This window comes from Solanum tuberosum, unplaced genomic scaffold (assembly GCF_000226075.1).
Source record: "Solanum tuberosum cultivar DM 1-3 516 R44 unplaced genomic scaffold, SolTub_3.0 scf00069, whole genome shotgun sequence".
In the NCBI taxonomy this organism is placed as follows: domain Eukaryota; kingdom Viridiplantae; phylum Streptophyta; class Magnoliopsida; order Solanales; family Solanaceae; genus Solanum; species Solanum tuberosum.
This window is the reverse complement of record NW_006238995.1, coordinates 3,480-16,358: the sequence shown is the minus strand read 5'-3', so window position 1 is coordinate 16,358 and position 12,879 is coordinate 3,480. Positions and strand designations below refer to the sequence as shown.

General features: G+C 33.7%; 1 protein-coding gene and 2 pseudogenes across 1 annotated transcript; 2 read left to right on the top strand and 1 right to left on the bottom strand.

The window, feature by feature from the left end:
* Positions 1-1,539: 1,539 nt before the first annotated feature.
* On the top strand, positions 1,540-5,600 carry LOC102590980 (DNA-directed RNA polymerases IV and V subunit 4-like). Its single transcript, XM_006345543.1, has 3 exons — positions 1,540-1,752; positions 1,842-1,910; positions 5,526-5,600. Exons 1-3 carry the CDS (start codon positions 1,540-1,542, stop codon positions 5,598-5,600), a joined length of 357 nt encoding a protein of 118 aa, XP_006345605.1.
* A 1,779-nt stretch (positions 5,601-7,379) lies between these two features.
* LOC102590632 (protein FLOWERING LOCUS D-like) lies at positions 7,380-8,999 on the top strand (annotated as a pseudogene).
* A 74-nt stretch (positions 9,000-9,073) lies between these two features.
* Positions 9,074-10,684, bottom strand: LOC102590293 (protein FLOWERING LOCUS D-like; annotated as a pseudogene).
* Between the last annotated feature and the right edge of the window lie 2,195 nt (positions 10,685-12,879).

The window sequence follows — 12,879 nt, the reverse complement described above, 5'->3', positions numbered from 1 at the left end:
CATGAAAGGCTTGTGTATTTGGCCATTTTTTATTTTTTCTCTTCTTCTTCTCCATTTCTCAAGTCAACCCATAAATTTTACTTACCTTCTATTTAGCCCAACTTATATATAACCTAAGTTGTGACTTACCTAATTTTATGTGATTTTATACCCAATGACAAATATTACATGTATCAACATCCATTATGTTTGCATGATTTTGCTCAGAAGTGGCAGCAACCAATTGTCAATCTAAAGAAGTAGCTTTACTTTGATAGACACCTAAAACCCTCCTTTTTTTATTTGATATTTCCTTCACATCACCTTGATATTTTTTAATATTGCTAGTACCTTTAATTAAGTACCTTCAATGGTATCATCATTTTGTTTGTTATTTTGATTTTTTTTCTAGATCAAAGAACATCTATCTTCATCATGACCTTGGTGATAACAATTATTGCGATACAAAGGTAAATTATCATATACAATCTCCTAGAAAACCTCGATCAACTTACCAGATTTTTCATCCACAAACTGCAACCTTATACAATTTGGAAGCTTCTCCATTATATCAAGTATAACCTTGACCCTAGTTGTGGTAGGTCTTTTTTAAACGGACTAAAAAGGAAAGTTTGACAAAGAACTTGAAATAAAGGGTGTATTAGTTAGAGGTGTAAAATCATGTTCTAAGATTCTATTGAGGTGGAGTTGTTGAGATTTTTTTCTTGAATCATATTAGAAGAAAATGTACCTGTAAAAGAAAAATTAAACTAGTTATTTGGTATATTTCCTTTTCATTCATAGTATAGAATTAACATTATATAAAAAACAATTGTAGTTCAATGCACAAAACATTTTGTGTTAGTGAGGCCCGGGGAAAGGCCAAACACCCAAGGGTGTGATGTAAATAGCCTACCCTAGAGCAAGTATTAGTGACTGCTTACATGTCTTGAACCAGAGACCTACATGTCACACATAGACAACTTTACATTTTTTTCAAGGCTCTCTTTCCGAAATAACATTATATGTAAATCTAGTAATAGATTCACATGATATGAAAAATACTAAATAAATGTGACAATACTCATGATAGATAGACTCATAATATGAAAATATTAAACAATTTGACAATAAATGTGACAAATAGAATCATAATATGAAAATATTAAATAATGTGACAATACACGTGAAAATAGAGTCGTGCACCTACTATAAATTACCCTGGTGTTCTTCTCGAAGTTGCACAAGCTTATTCAGCCAAAACAACTTATTTTCTTCTTTAATTATTTGTTTTTTCCAATAGAAAAGAGGACTAGCTGGGGTAAGCAAAAGATTGAAATGGATTTGATTGAATCAAAGGAAGCGCGCGCTGCTACTTTATCGCAAAGGAAAAACCCCTTTCGAAGAAAGCAGATGAGCTTTCAACTTTAACCGGAGAAGATGTTTGTGTTCTGCTCTTTTCACCAAATGGAAAACCATATTCCTATGTCTTCACAAATATTGAATAAAAATAATTAAAAAATTTCTTGAATTGAAATCAAACCGACCGTCAACACGATCATGCTGATGTGGGCAAATCAAATAGCTTCATTCTCAGAATCTCTTGATAGAACTTCAGAACTTCCAGGAAATACAACATGTCTGATGGATTGTGAAACTATAGATATTTTGAAAGGAAAAGGAGAACTTCTTGTTGTAGTTGTCTCTTCTAGTGCTTGTTTTCATTTAACTCAGTTCAGGCCTCTAAAACAACATGACGTATCTGATGGGGAGGTATTGAAGATTTCAAGTTGTTAATACTTTGATCCTTTACGTTGTGATGTGAATCAATGTGTTCATATTTCATTGTTGTATGGATGCAGCTCTGCATGATTGCCAACTTTCACTTGGAATTTGTTGATCAAGTGTTTGCTCTTGTTCCCTCATTTAAGGTAAGGACTCTACTATTATGGAAATTCATTTTTCTCTAATGACATTTCAAGAGTTGAGGTTGGTTGGGTGTTGAGACAGCTTCCAACTGTTGCTATTAATTGAGTTTTAAGTTTTACTAGACAGGACGATAAAAGCTATAATTAATTTCCTAAAGAACCTTCTATAGATGTTAATACTAACAAAATATGGGATGAAACCAGATTTATTTCGATCCCATGAAGTGTTTAACAAATCGTGAGAAGGAAAAGAGACTTGTGATTTCGATCCCATGATAACGAAGGGTATTTAGATACCATTTACGATAGTTCAGGGGTATATTTTTCCTTTTTACCTTTCAGTTTTGATCTTATACCGTGCAAATAAGAATTTCGACAAAATATGATTTTTTTAAGGCAGTTTATTTACAGCCGTCATTTACACTAAATGCGGCAACTCATGTTTCCTTTCTTCTTTTCTCTTTTTTTTTTTGCTTGAGTTAATAGCTAGGATTTATAGAAAATAGAAACAGAGATTTGAATATATAATATGTAACAAACTAACAACCTCACCCACTAATATTAATGATATTGACAATTTTAGGTTTAGGCCCGTAAGACTTTAAAACACGTCAACATGAATCAATATCGATACACAATCCAAAAGGCACATCTGGGTCACTCCACCTAGGCGTTGAAACTGAAAAAGTTTTGCAAGAATGTATCTTGGCTTTCGATACTTTCTTAGAATTCCAACAATTTGGAGTTGATGCTCCTACATACGCACCTCATTTAATATGTAGTTTTCACATAGAAAAGACAGGTCTTATTTATAGTCATAGAAACGATAAGTTCTTGTCCAAGTATGATATAGTTGTTAGATACAATTGCTCTGAATAGATAGTTCTTGATTTCGATGGAAACAAATAATATTTATATGAATGTTCCTAATACTTTTCACTCAATACTATCGGTGCACAAAACATGACCTTTTGGCCTGTCTTGGAGAACTTACCAGGGAGGCATCCATTCTTGTTTGCAACTTAGAGGAGAAATCAATGAATGGAAAAATTACTAAAAGGGGATTGAGCAAACTAAATTGGGAATTTGAAGAATAATCATACTCCATAATGCAAATGTTCCAATCTTCAGCTATTACAACTATATGAAAGAGAAATACTAACAAAAAGACTATGATATGTTGTTTTTGGTCCTAAATTTGTGGACCTTTCACTAAGCGCGAACCTGAGAAAGTAATTTGAACATTAAACTTGAAGACCTAGGATCCCAATAAAGTCCAAATTCATCACCAACACTAAATCTGCGACTCTTGAACAATTTGGTGCACGAAAGATAAAAGTCATCATTGTACAATTTCCTTAAGCAAACACTTCCACCTTCATACTTCTTAGGGATATTCTCCTCCGTTACATCACACACGCCAACAGGAACATTGCACCCGTTCTCCAAACTTTTGGCCTCATCCAACGTCCAGTATCGAAGAATGTACTCAAACGTCTCGAAAAATGGAATCATCAGCTTTCCTACAATAACCTCGTCACGGGTAATCTTTTTCTTGATCTGCCAGGGGTTTTCAAATCAATTTTTGGGGGAGGGTATATGTCTCTTATCTCAATTAGTTCTTGAGTCACTACATATGGAGTGTTGTTAAGTTTGCAAGCTTCTTCTTCAATGTCTGATCAAAAGCCTTTGCTTAGCCTTAAGAAGACATTCTTTTCAATTTCTTTCCATCAAAAGCTGAAGAAGAAGCTTGCAAACTTAACAACACTCCACATGTAGTGACTCGAGAACTAATTTAGATAAGAGACATATACCCTCCCCTAAAAATGGAATCATCAGCTTCCTACAATAACCTCGTCACGGGTAATCTTTTTCTTGATCTGCCAGGGGTTTTCAAATCAATTTTTGGGGGAGGGTATATGTCTCTTATCTAAATTAGTTCTCGAGTCACTACATGTGGAGTGTTGATAAGTTTGCAAGCTTCTTCTTTAGCTTTTGATGGAAAGAAATTGAAAAAAAATGTCTTCTTAAGGCTAAGCAAAGGCTTTTGATCAGACATTGAATAAATTGTTGGAAGGATACATTGAGAAAAAGAGAGAGGCAGTAACACTCTATTTATAATAGTAAAATTAGGTTTTAATTTTTATTCCAACCTTGAGCGGGAACATAGAATTCTGGGTGATATTTTTTTTTTGACCGCCTTAATTTTTATTCCAAAAAGGGTCTGTTAATAATTATTGAGTTACCTAATTATTGAGTTACCTAATTAGCCAGATTTTTATATTTAAAGTTTTTCCTTTTATATCTCTCTCTCTATTTTTTGACAGCCTCAATTTTTATTCCAATAAGGGTCCTTTAATAATTATTGAGTTACCTAATTAGCCAGATTTTTATATTTAAAGTTTTTCCTTTTATATCTCTCTCTATATTGGCAAATGTATTTTTTTCTCTTCTTCTCTCCTTAAATATTTATTCACACGAAAAATTGGATATTTGATCTTCCTCACGCTTTTTTTTTTACGTTTTGTTCAATAACTAATTTAAATTTTTTATTTTATTGGGCCAATTTATTTATAGGTTTCACAAATTTTCTTATAAAATTTATTGTAGATGCCCCCATTTTTTTTACAAATACAAAAACTAAATTATAGTATAGCCGCAAAAAAATAGTTTTAATTCACTAAAGAATGAAAGAAAAAACTAAGAGACTCAAATAATTATAATCAAAGAAGTCAAAAAATAATTTATTTATGAAAAATATTAAAACACAACTTGAACTTTACTAGAATGATCATATATACCCCACATGATTTTTAAAAAAAATTAAAGTAAAATAAATAAATTTAAAACTAATTTTTTCACTTCCATTATGTGAGCTCCTTTTGTAACGGTAGGGATATGTGAGTCATTTATATAACGGTAAGGGTATATATGAACCACTTTCATAATGAGGGTACACAAGCTCTAAATGACAAAGTTGAGGGGTATATCAGACCCTTTTACCTTTCCCAAAAAACTTTAGATAGTTATCCAAATAGAGTTATACCATGTATGATGTAGTCACTTTAGATAATTTGTGTTTGATTAATTTTCCAGCTTCATGATTTTTATCCTGGTTTTTGAACACGTGCACATGTATTTCAAGCTAATTAATAAAATCATATTGAAAATATTATAATAAGATTGTGATGAATTACATCAAATTTGAAGAGAACAAAAACAAGATCATATCCATGACGAATAATGAGCCTATTCAACCGATATTATTGTCATTACAAGGCACAATCGATGACTTTGGCCGCGTGTTGAAAAACTTACAAGACACAAAAATTGTTATCAAAAGGGAGTAAAAAATAAAGATATGTGGAATATATCAAAATACCTTTTGATCTTGTGTCTTAAAAATGTTATGTGCATGGAACATTCTTGTTATTCATTTAGAATATGTTGATGAAGTGTTTGCTCTTGTTCCCTCATTTGAGGTGTGGTTTCTACTATTATGGATATTCATTTTTTTAATGATATTCCAAGAGTTCATACTAACAAAAGATGGGAGGAAACTAGATTTGTTTCCTTCGATGTTGAAGATGGTTTAACTTATGCTGTGAAATATTGCAGACTAAACAGAGCAAGCTAAGAGTTCCCCTCGAGAATGTCTTGGCTGAACTAGCCAAACCTAGAAGGGAAGCATAAATGACTCAAGAAAAGTGTAACACCCACTAAATTTTCTAAGCTAAGTCCCGAACTGTTCTTCATTTGCGTATAAGGTCGTAACGGGTGATTCTTAAACTTTCCGTAGGTGTTAAGGTTTATTATTTAGTATGGGAATGAATTTTGATATGAATTAAGGTAACAAAAATCCTCTAGCACATGGTTGAGTTGTAAGCTTCCTTACCGATTAAGTTTTGATGTAAAGTTCTACTTAGGTAAACTTCAAACGATCATATCTCTTAGCACATAATGAATTAGGTGACCCATGACCAATCAAATTGAGTTCTTTTTCCAACTCCACCAAGTTTGCCTCATTTCGAGTTTAGAGTAAAATGTTATGAATATTTTACCAGAGACTACCACAACAGTGTTTTCTGAGTCAGTGAACTACAAAACCCTTTTATGGGTCGTAGTTTGGGGTCCAATTCCCATAGACCCATCTACGGGTCGTAGTTTGGTACCGTAGAATGAACCTTTTAGCCTTAAAACTTCAATATGAATTCTATGGATGGGATCTACGGTCTGTAGATCAAACCATAAACTGTAGATGGCCTTGTGGAAGGTTTTCGACAACTTTTTAAGTGGGATTTCTTTTGTATATTCCCATTCATAATCCTAAGCCATTATGTTTTAAATTCAATAAGGGGATTATATTCTACTAAATACTGAGTTTTCATTTATTTTCACTCTGTTATTGTTTAATGCTTTCAGATAGACTAAAGAGCCCGGCAACACAAATGTTTGTTCAACTGATCATTCTGAGTACAACTTCAAGTTCACTTACACAATGAGGATAAGGATCCCTTTGCTTCCTCGTCATAATGTGTGCATTATGAAGAGGCAGAAAGTTCTCTTTCTTCATTTTCCGAAATTGATGTATAAGAAATCTCATATAATTATCTTTATAAACATGACTTTTATAAACAAATAGGGTTCATGAACAACAATTTAGAATTCAATTTTTTTACATAATAGAAGTCAAAATCTCAACGGTTATGGAATTGGAACTCAGAATAAGAAAAACAACTGAATTCAGATTTCAAGAAAACAACGATAGAAATCTAAACATAACGTTTCACTGATTGAATTAAGATGTTTGAGATTTCTATCGTTGTTTTCTTGAAATCTGAATTCAGTTGTGTTTCTTATTCTGAGTTCCAATAAGAAATTTAATAGTCTCTAATCTGAAGTTTGAATATTTAAATATATCAAATCTAAAACTGAATTTATTGAAGTTTGAGAAGGACGAAAAAATAAATAAAAGTATGTTTTTGGTTATATTTTATAAATTTAAAAGGTATTTTTGATTAAATGAAAATTACAAGGATGTAACAAAAACTAAACTAAAATAATAAGGATGAATTTAATTAAGTCAAAAATACATTAAATGCCATGCATATATTTGTCTTTTTGTTTTTATATTTCACCTTGTTTTCTCCTCCATTTTCAAGAACCAAAACAACTATCTTTCTCCTTTCATCTTCACTTCGTTACAACCAAGAAAAAAAGTTGAAACAATCCATAAAACCTAAACCCATCTTCTCTAATCGTCCATTTTCATCTTCTCCGATCCGGTCATCTTCTTCTCTGTTGATAAAACCATTACAGAAAGCATAAAAATCCATCAACAAAATCCCTGTCCAGTCCCCAATTCATTTGTCTAACTCAAACTTTTGATTTCACTTCCAATTTCAGTTAAGTTCCAAATTCTAACCCTACCTTTAAATCCGATTTGATCCTGAATCATTTCCATCTCTTGCTATGAATAGAAGACGAAGTAGATCAGACAGTAAACAATCTTTAGATCAGGTATCCAATGGTTTTCTCGGTAATGTCAATGAAGAACAATCAACATTGGTTTCTTCAACTTCTTCAGGTAAAGTTAGCAAAACTCAAGTGAAAATTTCTGATTTTTCTAATAGAAATGTGATTATAAAGTGGTTAGAAGAAAAAATTTGATAAGGGGAGTTGTTCTGGATGAGATTATTTGTATAAAAAAAGAGTCAACTTCTGAGGCTTTAGTTGCGTTAACAACTGGATTTCTGTCTGACTCGTTAAAGAATGAGAAAATTGAAGCTAGGGTTGTTGGTGTAGTTGGTAGGACAGAACATTAATGTCACTATATTTTAATTAGGAATCACATTATTACAAAATGGCGTGAAAATGTATCGATTTGGGTGACAAACGAAATGTTTGGTGATGTTATACTTGAACGGTGTAGTGAGTTATTGGATTCTGCCTATAACTATTTGTTATCATACAAATATATTAATTGTGGGTTGGCGTTGACAATTAAGAATGTGATTCCAGCTGCACCAAGTAAAGATAAAGTGATTGTTATTGGGGAAGGTCTTGCTTGGTTGGCGGCTGCACGACAACTGATGTTATTTGGGTTTGAGGTTATTGTTTTGGAGGGACGAAAGAGTGCATGTGGATAGGTGTATACAACAAAGATGGAAGGAGGAAATAAGGTGGAAGTTGCTGATCTTGGAGGGAGTGTTTTCACAGGTATACACTAGGAAATCTACTTGGTCTGTTAGATCGACGGTTGTCGTATACACTTCATAAGGTGAGAGATCAATGTCCACTCTATCGTGTTGATGGAAAGGCCATAGATGAGTATTTGATAAAAAAGTGGAGGCTACTTACTTTGAAATTTTGGACAAGGCAAGTAAGGTTAGACAAGAATTATCTCAAGTTTTTTCTATTGGAGAGGGATTGAAGACTTTGCGAAAGGATTCTGGTATTGCGATAAATGTTGAGAAGATGAGCTTGTTTAACTGGCATCTGGCAAATCTGAAATATGAAAATGCAAGTTTGCTTTCACAGCTTTCCTTAGCATATTGGGACAAAGATTACCCCTATGATATGGGTGGGTATCATTGCTTCTTGTCCAGTGGAAATGAAAGATTAGTTTATGCTCTGGCTGAAAATGTGCCTATTATTTTGAAAAATTGTGTATGCCATTCGTTATGATAGAGATAGTGTGAATATGATTACCAAAGTCCAATTATTTGAGGGAGATATGGCATTGTGCACCGTTCCTCTCAGAGTTTTGAAGAGTGGTTCAATCACATTCATTCCAGAGTTGCCTTAGTAAAAGCTGGACATAATAAAAAGATTGGGTTTTGGACTATTAAATAAGGTTGCAATGTTATTCCCGTATGCGTTTTGAGACTCCAATGTTGATATATTTGGTTATGTTGCTGATGATCCTAGTTGTCGGGGGGGGGGGGGTCCGTTCTATTCTACAACTATGCAACGGTTGTTGGTGGGCCCTTTTTGTTAGTTCTAGTCGCAGGAGAAGATGCACACAAGTTTTAAAGAATGTCCCCTACTGATACAGTAACGAAAGTACTTCAAATTTTAAAAGGTAAATGATAGGTTCCACATTAACTTAGCTTTGGTAAAAATAATATTTTGGTATATTGAAAGCAAAGTTAATGTGGAACCTATCATTTACCTTTTAAAATTTGAAGTACTTTTGTTACTGCATCAGTAGGGGCCATTCTCTAAAACCTGTGTTCAGCTTCTCCTGCAACTAGAACTAACAAAAAGGGTCCACTAGCAACCGTTGCATAGTTGTAAAATAGAAAGAATTCCCCCAGACAACTAGAATCAACAACACCGTGAGCAAATATATCAACATTGGAGTCCTAAAACACAAACGGGAATAACATTGCAACCTTATTTAACAGTCCAAAACCTAATCTTTTTATTGTGTCCAGCTTTTGTTGAGGCAACTCTAGAATGACCTTATAGAACCACTCTTCAAAATCCGAGAGGAAAGGTGCACAATGCCATATCTCCCTCATATAATTGGCACCAAGTAGTCACCTTCACACTATCTCTACCACAATGAATGACATGCACAGTTTTTTTAAAAATAATATGCACATTTTCAGCCAGAGCATGAACTAATCTTCCATTTCCACCAGACAAGAAGCAGTGATCCCCTCCCATATCATAGGGGTCATCTTGGTCCAAAAATGCTAAGGAAAACTGTCAAACCTGCATTTGCATATTCCAAATTTGCCAGATGCCAGTTAAATAAGATCATCTCCTCAGTATCCATTGCAACACCAAAATCCTTTAGCAAAGTCTCCAATTCCCCTCCAAGAGAAACAACCTGAGATAATTCTTGCCTGACCTTGCTTGCCTTGTCCAAAAGTTCATTGTAAGCTGCCTCCACTTTTCTTTTTATCCAAATGCTTGTCTACGGGCTTTCCATCAGCACGATAGAGTGGACATTGGTCTCTCACCTTATGAAGTGTATACGACAACTTTCGACCCAACTGACCAAGTGGATTCCCTAGTGTACCTGTCAAAACACTCCCTCCTAAATCAGCAACTGCCACATATTCCCTTCTTCCATCTTTTTTGTATACACCCTTCCACCTGCACGTTTTCATCCCTTTAAAATAGTAACCTCAAACCCAAATAACATCAGTTGTCTTGCAGTCGCCAACCCCGCAAGACCTGGCCCAATAACAATCTCTCTGCCTTTACTTGGCTCATTTGAAATCTTGTTCTTAATCGCCAACGCCACCCCAAAATTAATATACACGTATGATAACAAATAGTTATAGGCAGAATCCAATAACCCACTACATCGTTCAGGTATAACATCACCAAACATATCCTATGTCACCTAAAATCAACACGTTTTCACGTCATTTTATAATAATGTGATTCCTAATTAAAATATAGTTACATTGTTCTATCTTGCCTACTACACTAACAACCCCAGCTTCAATTTCCTCATCTGTTAACGAGTCAGAAGGAAATCCAGTCGTTAACGCAACTAAAGCCACATAAGTTGGCTCTTTATTTAAACAAATAATCTCATCCGAAACACCTCCCCTTCTCGAATTCTTACTTCTAACCACTTTAGAATCAACATTTCTATTAGAAAAATCTAAACTTTTCACTCGGGTTTTGCTAACTTTACCTGAAGAAGATGAAGAAACCAATGCAGACGGTTCTTCATTGATATTACCGAGAAAACCACTGGATACCTGATCCAAAGACTGTTTACTACATGTCCTACCTTGTCCTCTATTCATGGGGATAGAGATGGGATGGAATTGTGTTATGAGTATAACTTAGCTGAAGGACCTATGTGAGAAGATGTCATATTCCATTTGGGACCCTGGGAAGATTCCTATATATAGAAGAGGGAAATACTCAATTAGGGTGATGCTATGAACTTGTCTCTTATTTCTTATTTTCTTAGTTTAATCTGGAACTTCCCTCCATTCTTCCTTTTTATTTCTACTTCTTCCCTTGGATGTACTCGAGCAGTTGCGTTTTGTCTCAGATGTACTCGAGCAGTTGCGTTTGGCCAAGTACTTGTGCAGGTTTGATTTTTGTCTCAGATCTATTTCCAAGCATTTCTCAGATGATAAAAGCTTCAGTCCACTGTTTGATTGCTTCCATATCAAACATTCTGCTCAACTGCTCATGATGAGGGAGAACTTTCTGCTTCTTCATAATGCGCCCAATATAAGCATCAACTGCATAAAGTCTATCTTTGCCGATATCTTCAGCCAACACCTTTTTACTTTCATCTGTATGAGGAGGAAGCAAAGCTTCAGTTGTATTCAGAATGATCAGTTGAACAAACATTTGTGTTGCCGGGCTCTTTAGTCTATCTGAAAGCATTAAACAATAACAATACAACAGCTTGTCAAGTTCCTTCAATCAGTACAATAGTTTTAAGGTCAAATTCGCATAGATGTTACATGTACTTGATGAATACATCCATGTCAATTTAGTGCTATTGGCTTCTGTGTTTTTTGTAAAATACAGTGAGATTTTTTTTAATGCTAACTGAAATCGCGCAGATACAGTATATAATTCTCCCTGTATGTGTGATCAACTGTATGTGTTTTCATCGCAGAAGCTGGATTAACTGTATGTGTATGTATGTGTTTTGAAAGCAGAAGTTGGATGTTTGTGAAAACATCAATAATTGTATGTGTGACCAACTGTATCTAAGTAGCGTCGATTTTCCAGTGCCATTTCTGGAAATGTAGCTTTCATTATAGAGGACAAAATTTGAGGAGGAGCAGTTTTTACAATTGCGATAACTAAAGCAAATGAAGAGTGTTCAAATTTGCATTTAGTTACTGCAGTAGTTTTTAGCAAAATAAGTTGTTTAATTTAAGATGAATTTGAAATTTGAATCTTAGTTATGTTGTTTAGTTGTTGAGATATATTAGAATTCTTAAATTTTAAATTATGCAAATTATGTATTTTATGTTCACTATTTAAAGCACTTAAATGCTTAATAAAATTATTGAAATCAATTGAAAGTCATTCAAAATCTAAAGAGAGACATTTTTAACCTTTTTTCGCTGCCGCATATAGTTTTAGAAAAACCAACAATATCTATACACAATCAAAAAGGCACATCTGGGTCACTCCACCTAGTCATATGAAATTGAAATATATTTGCGATGCCAATCACATGGAGAAGCTCAACAAGCCTTGCAAGAATGCATCCTGGTTTTCGAGACTCGTTCATAGAATTCCAACAATTTCTTTTGCTTCTCAAAGCCTACTAGAACACTGTTGATGCTCCTAATATGCCCCTCAACTAATATGGAGTTTTCACATAGAATACATAGGTTTTTTTTTTTTTTATATAGTCATAGAAACAATAAGTTCTTATCCAAGTATGGTATGTTTGCTAGATACAATTGCTCCGAATAGTTAGTTCTATATTCCGAAGGAAACAAATAATACAATCTTCGATGCCTTAGATTCAGCATTGAAGAACCAAGGTATCATACGATGATATTACTTGTTTGTACCTAATAACGCTAAAACATTAACTCATTATGAACGTACATAACTAACTAATGAAGCTAATTCAACTTTTAAGGTTTGACTATGTCAGTCAATATACCCATATATATTTTTATTATTATTTATGTTGTATTAAAAAATATGTATTGCATGACATGGACACATGTGCATCATGTCCAGACACTAGTCATATATATAAATCTAGTAATAGATTCATATCATATGAAAAATACTAAATAAACGCGACAATACTCATGGAATATAGACTCATAGTATGAAAATATTAAACAATGTGATAATACAGGTGACAAATAGACTCATAATATGAAACTATTAAATAATGTGACAATACACGTGACAAATAAACTCATGCACTTACTAAAATTACCCTAGTGTTCCTCTCAAAGTTGCTCGGGCTTCTTCAGCCAAAACATCTTCTTATTTTCTT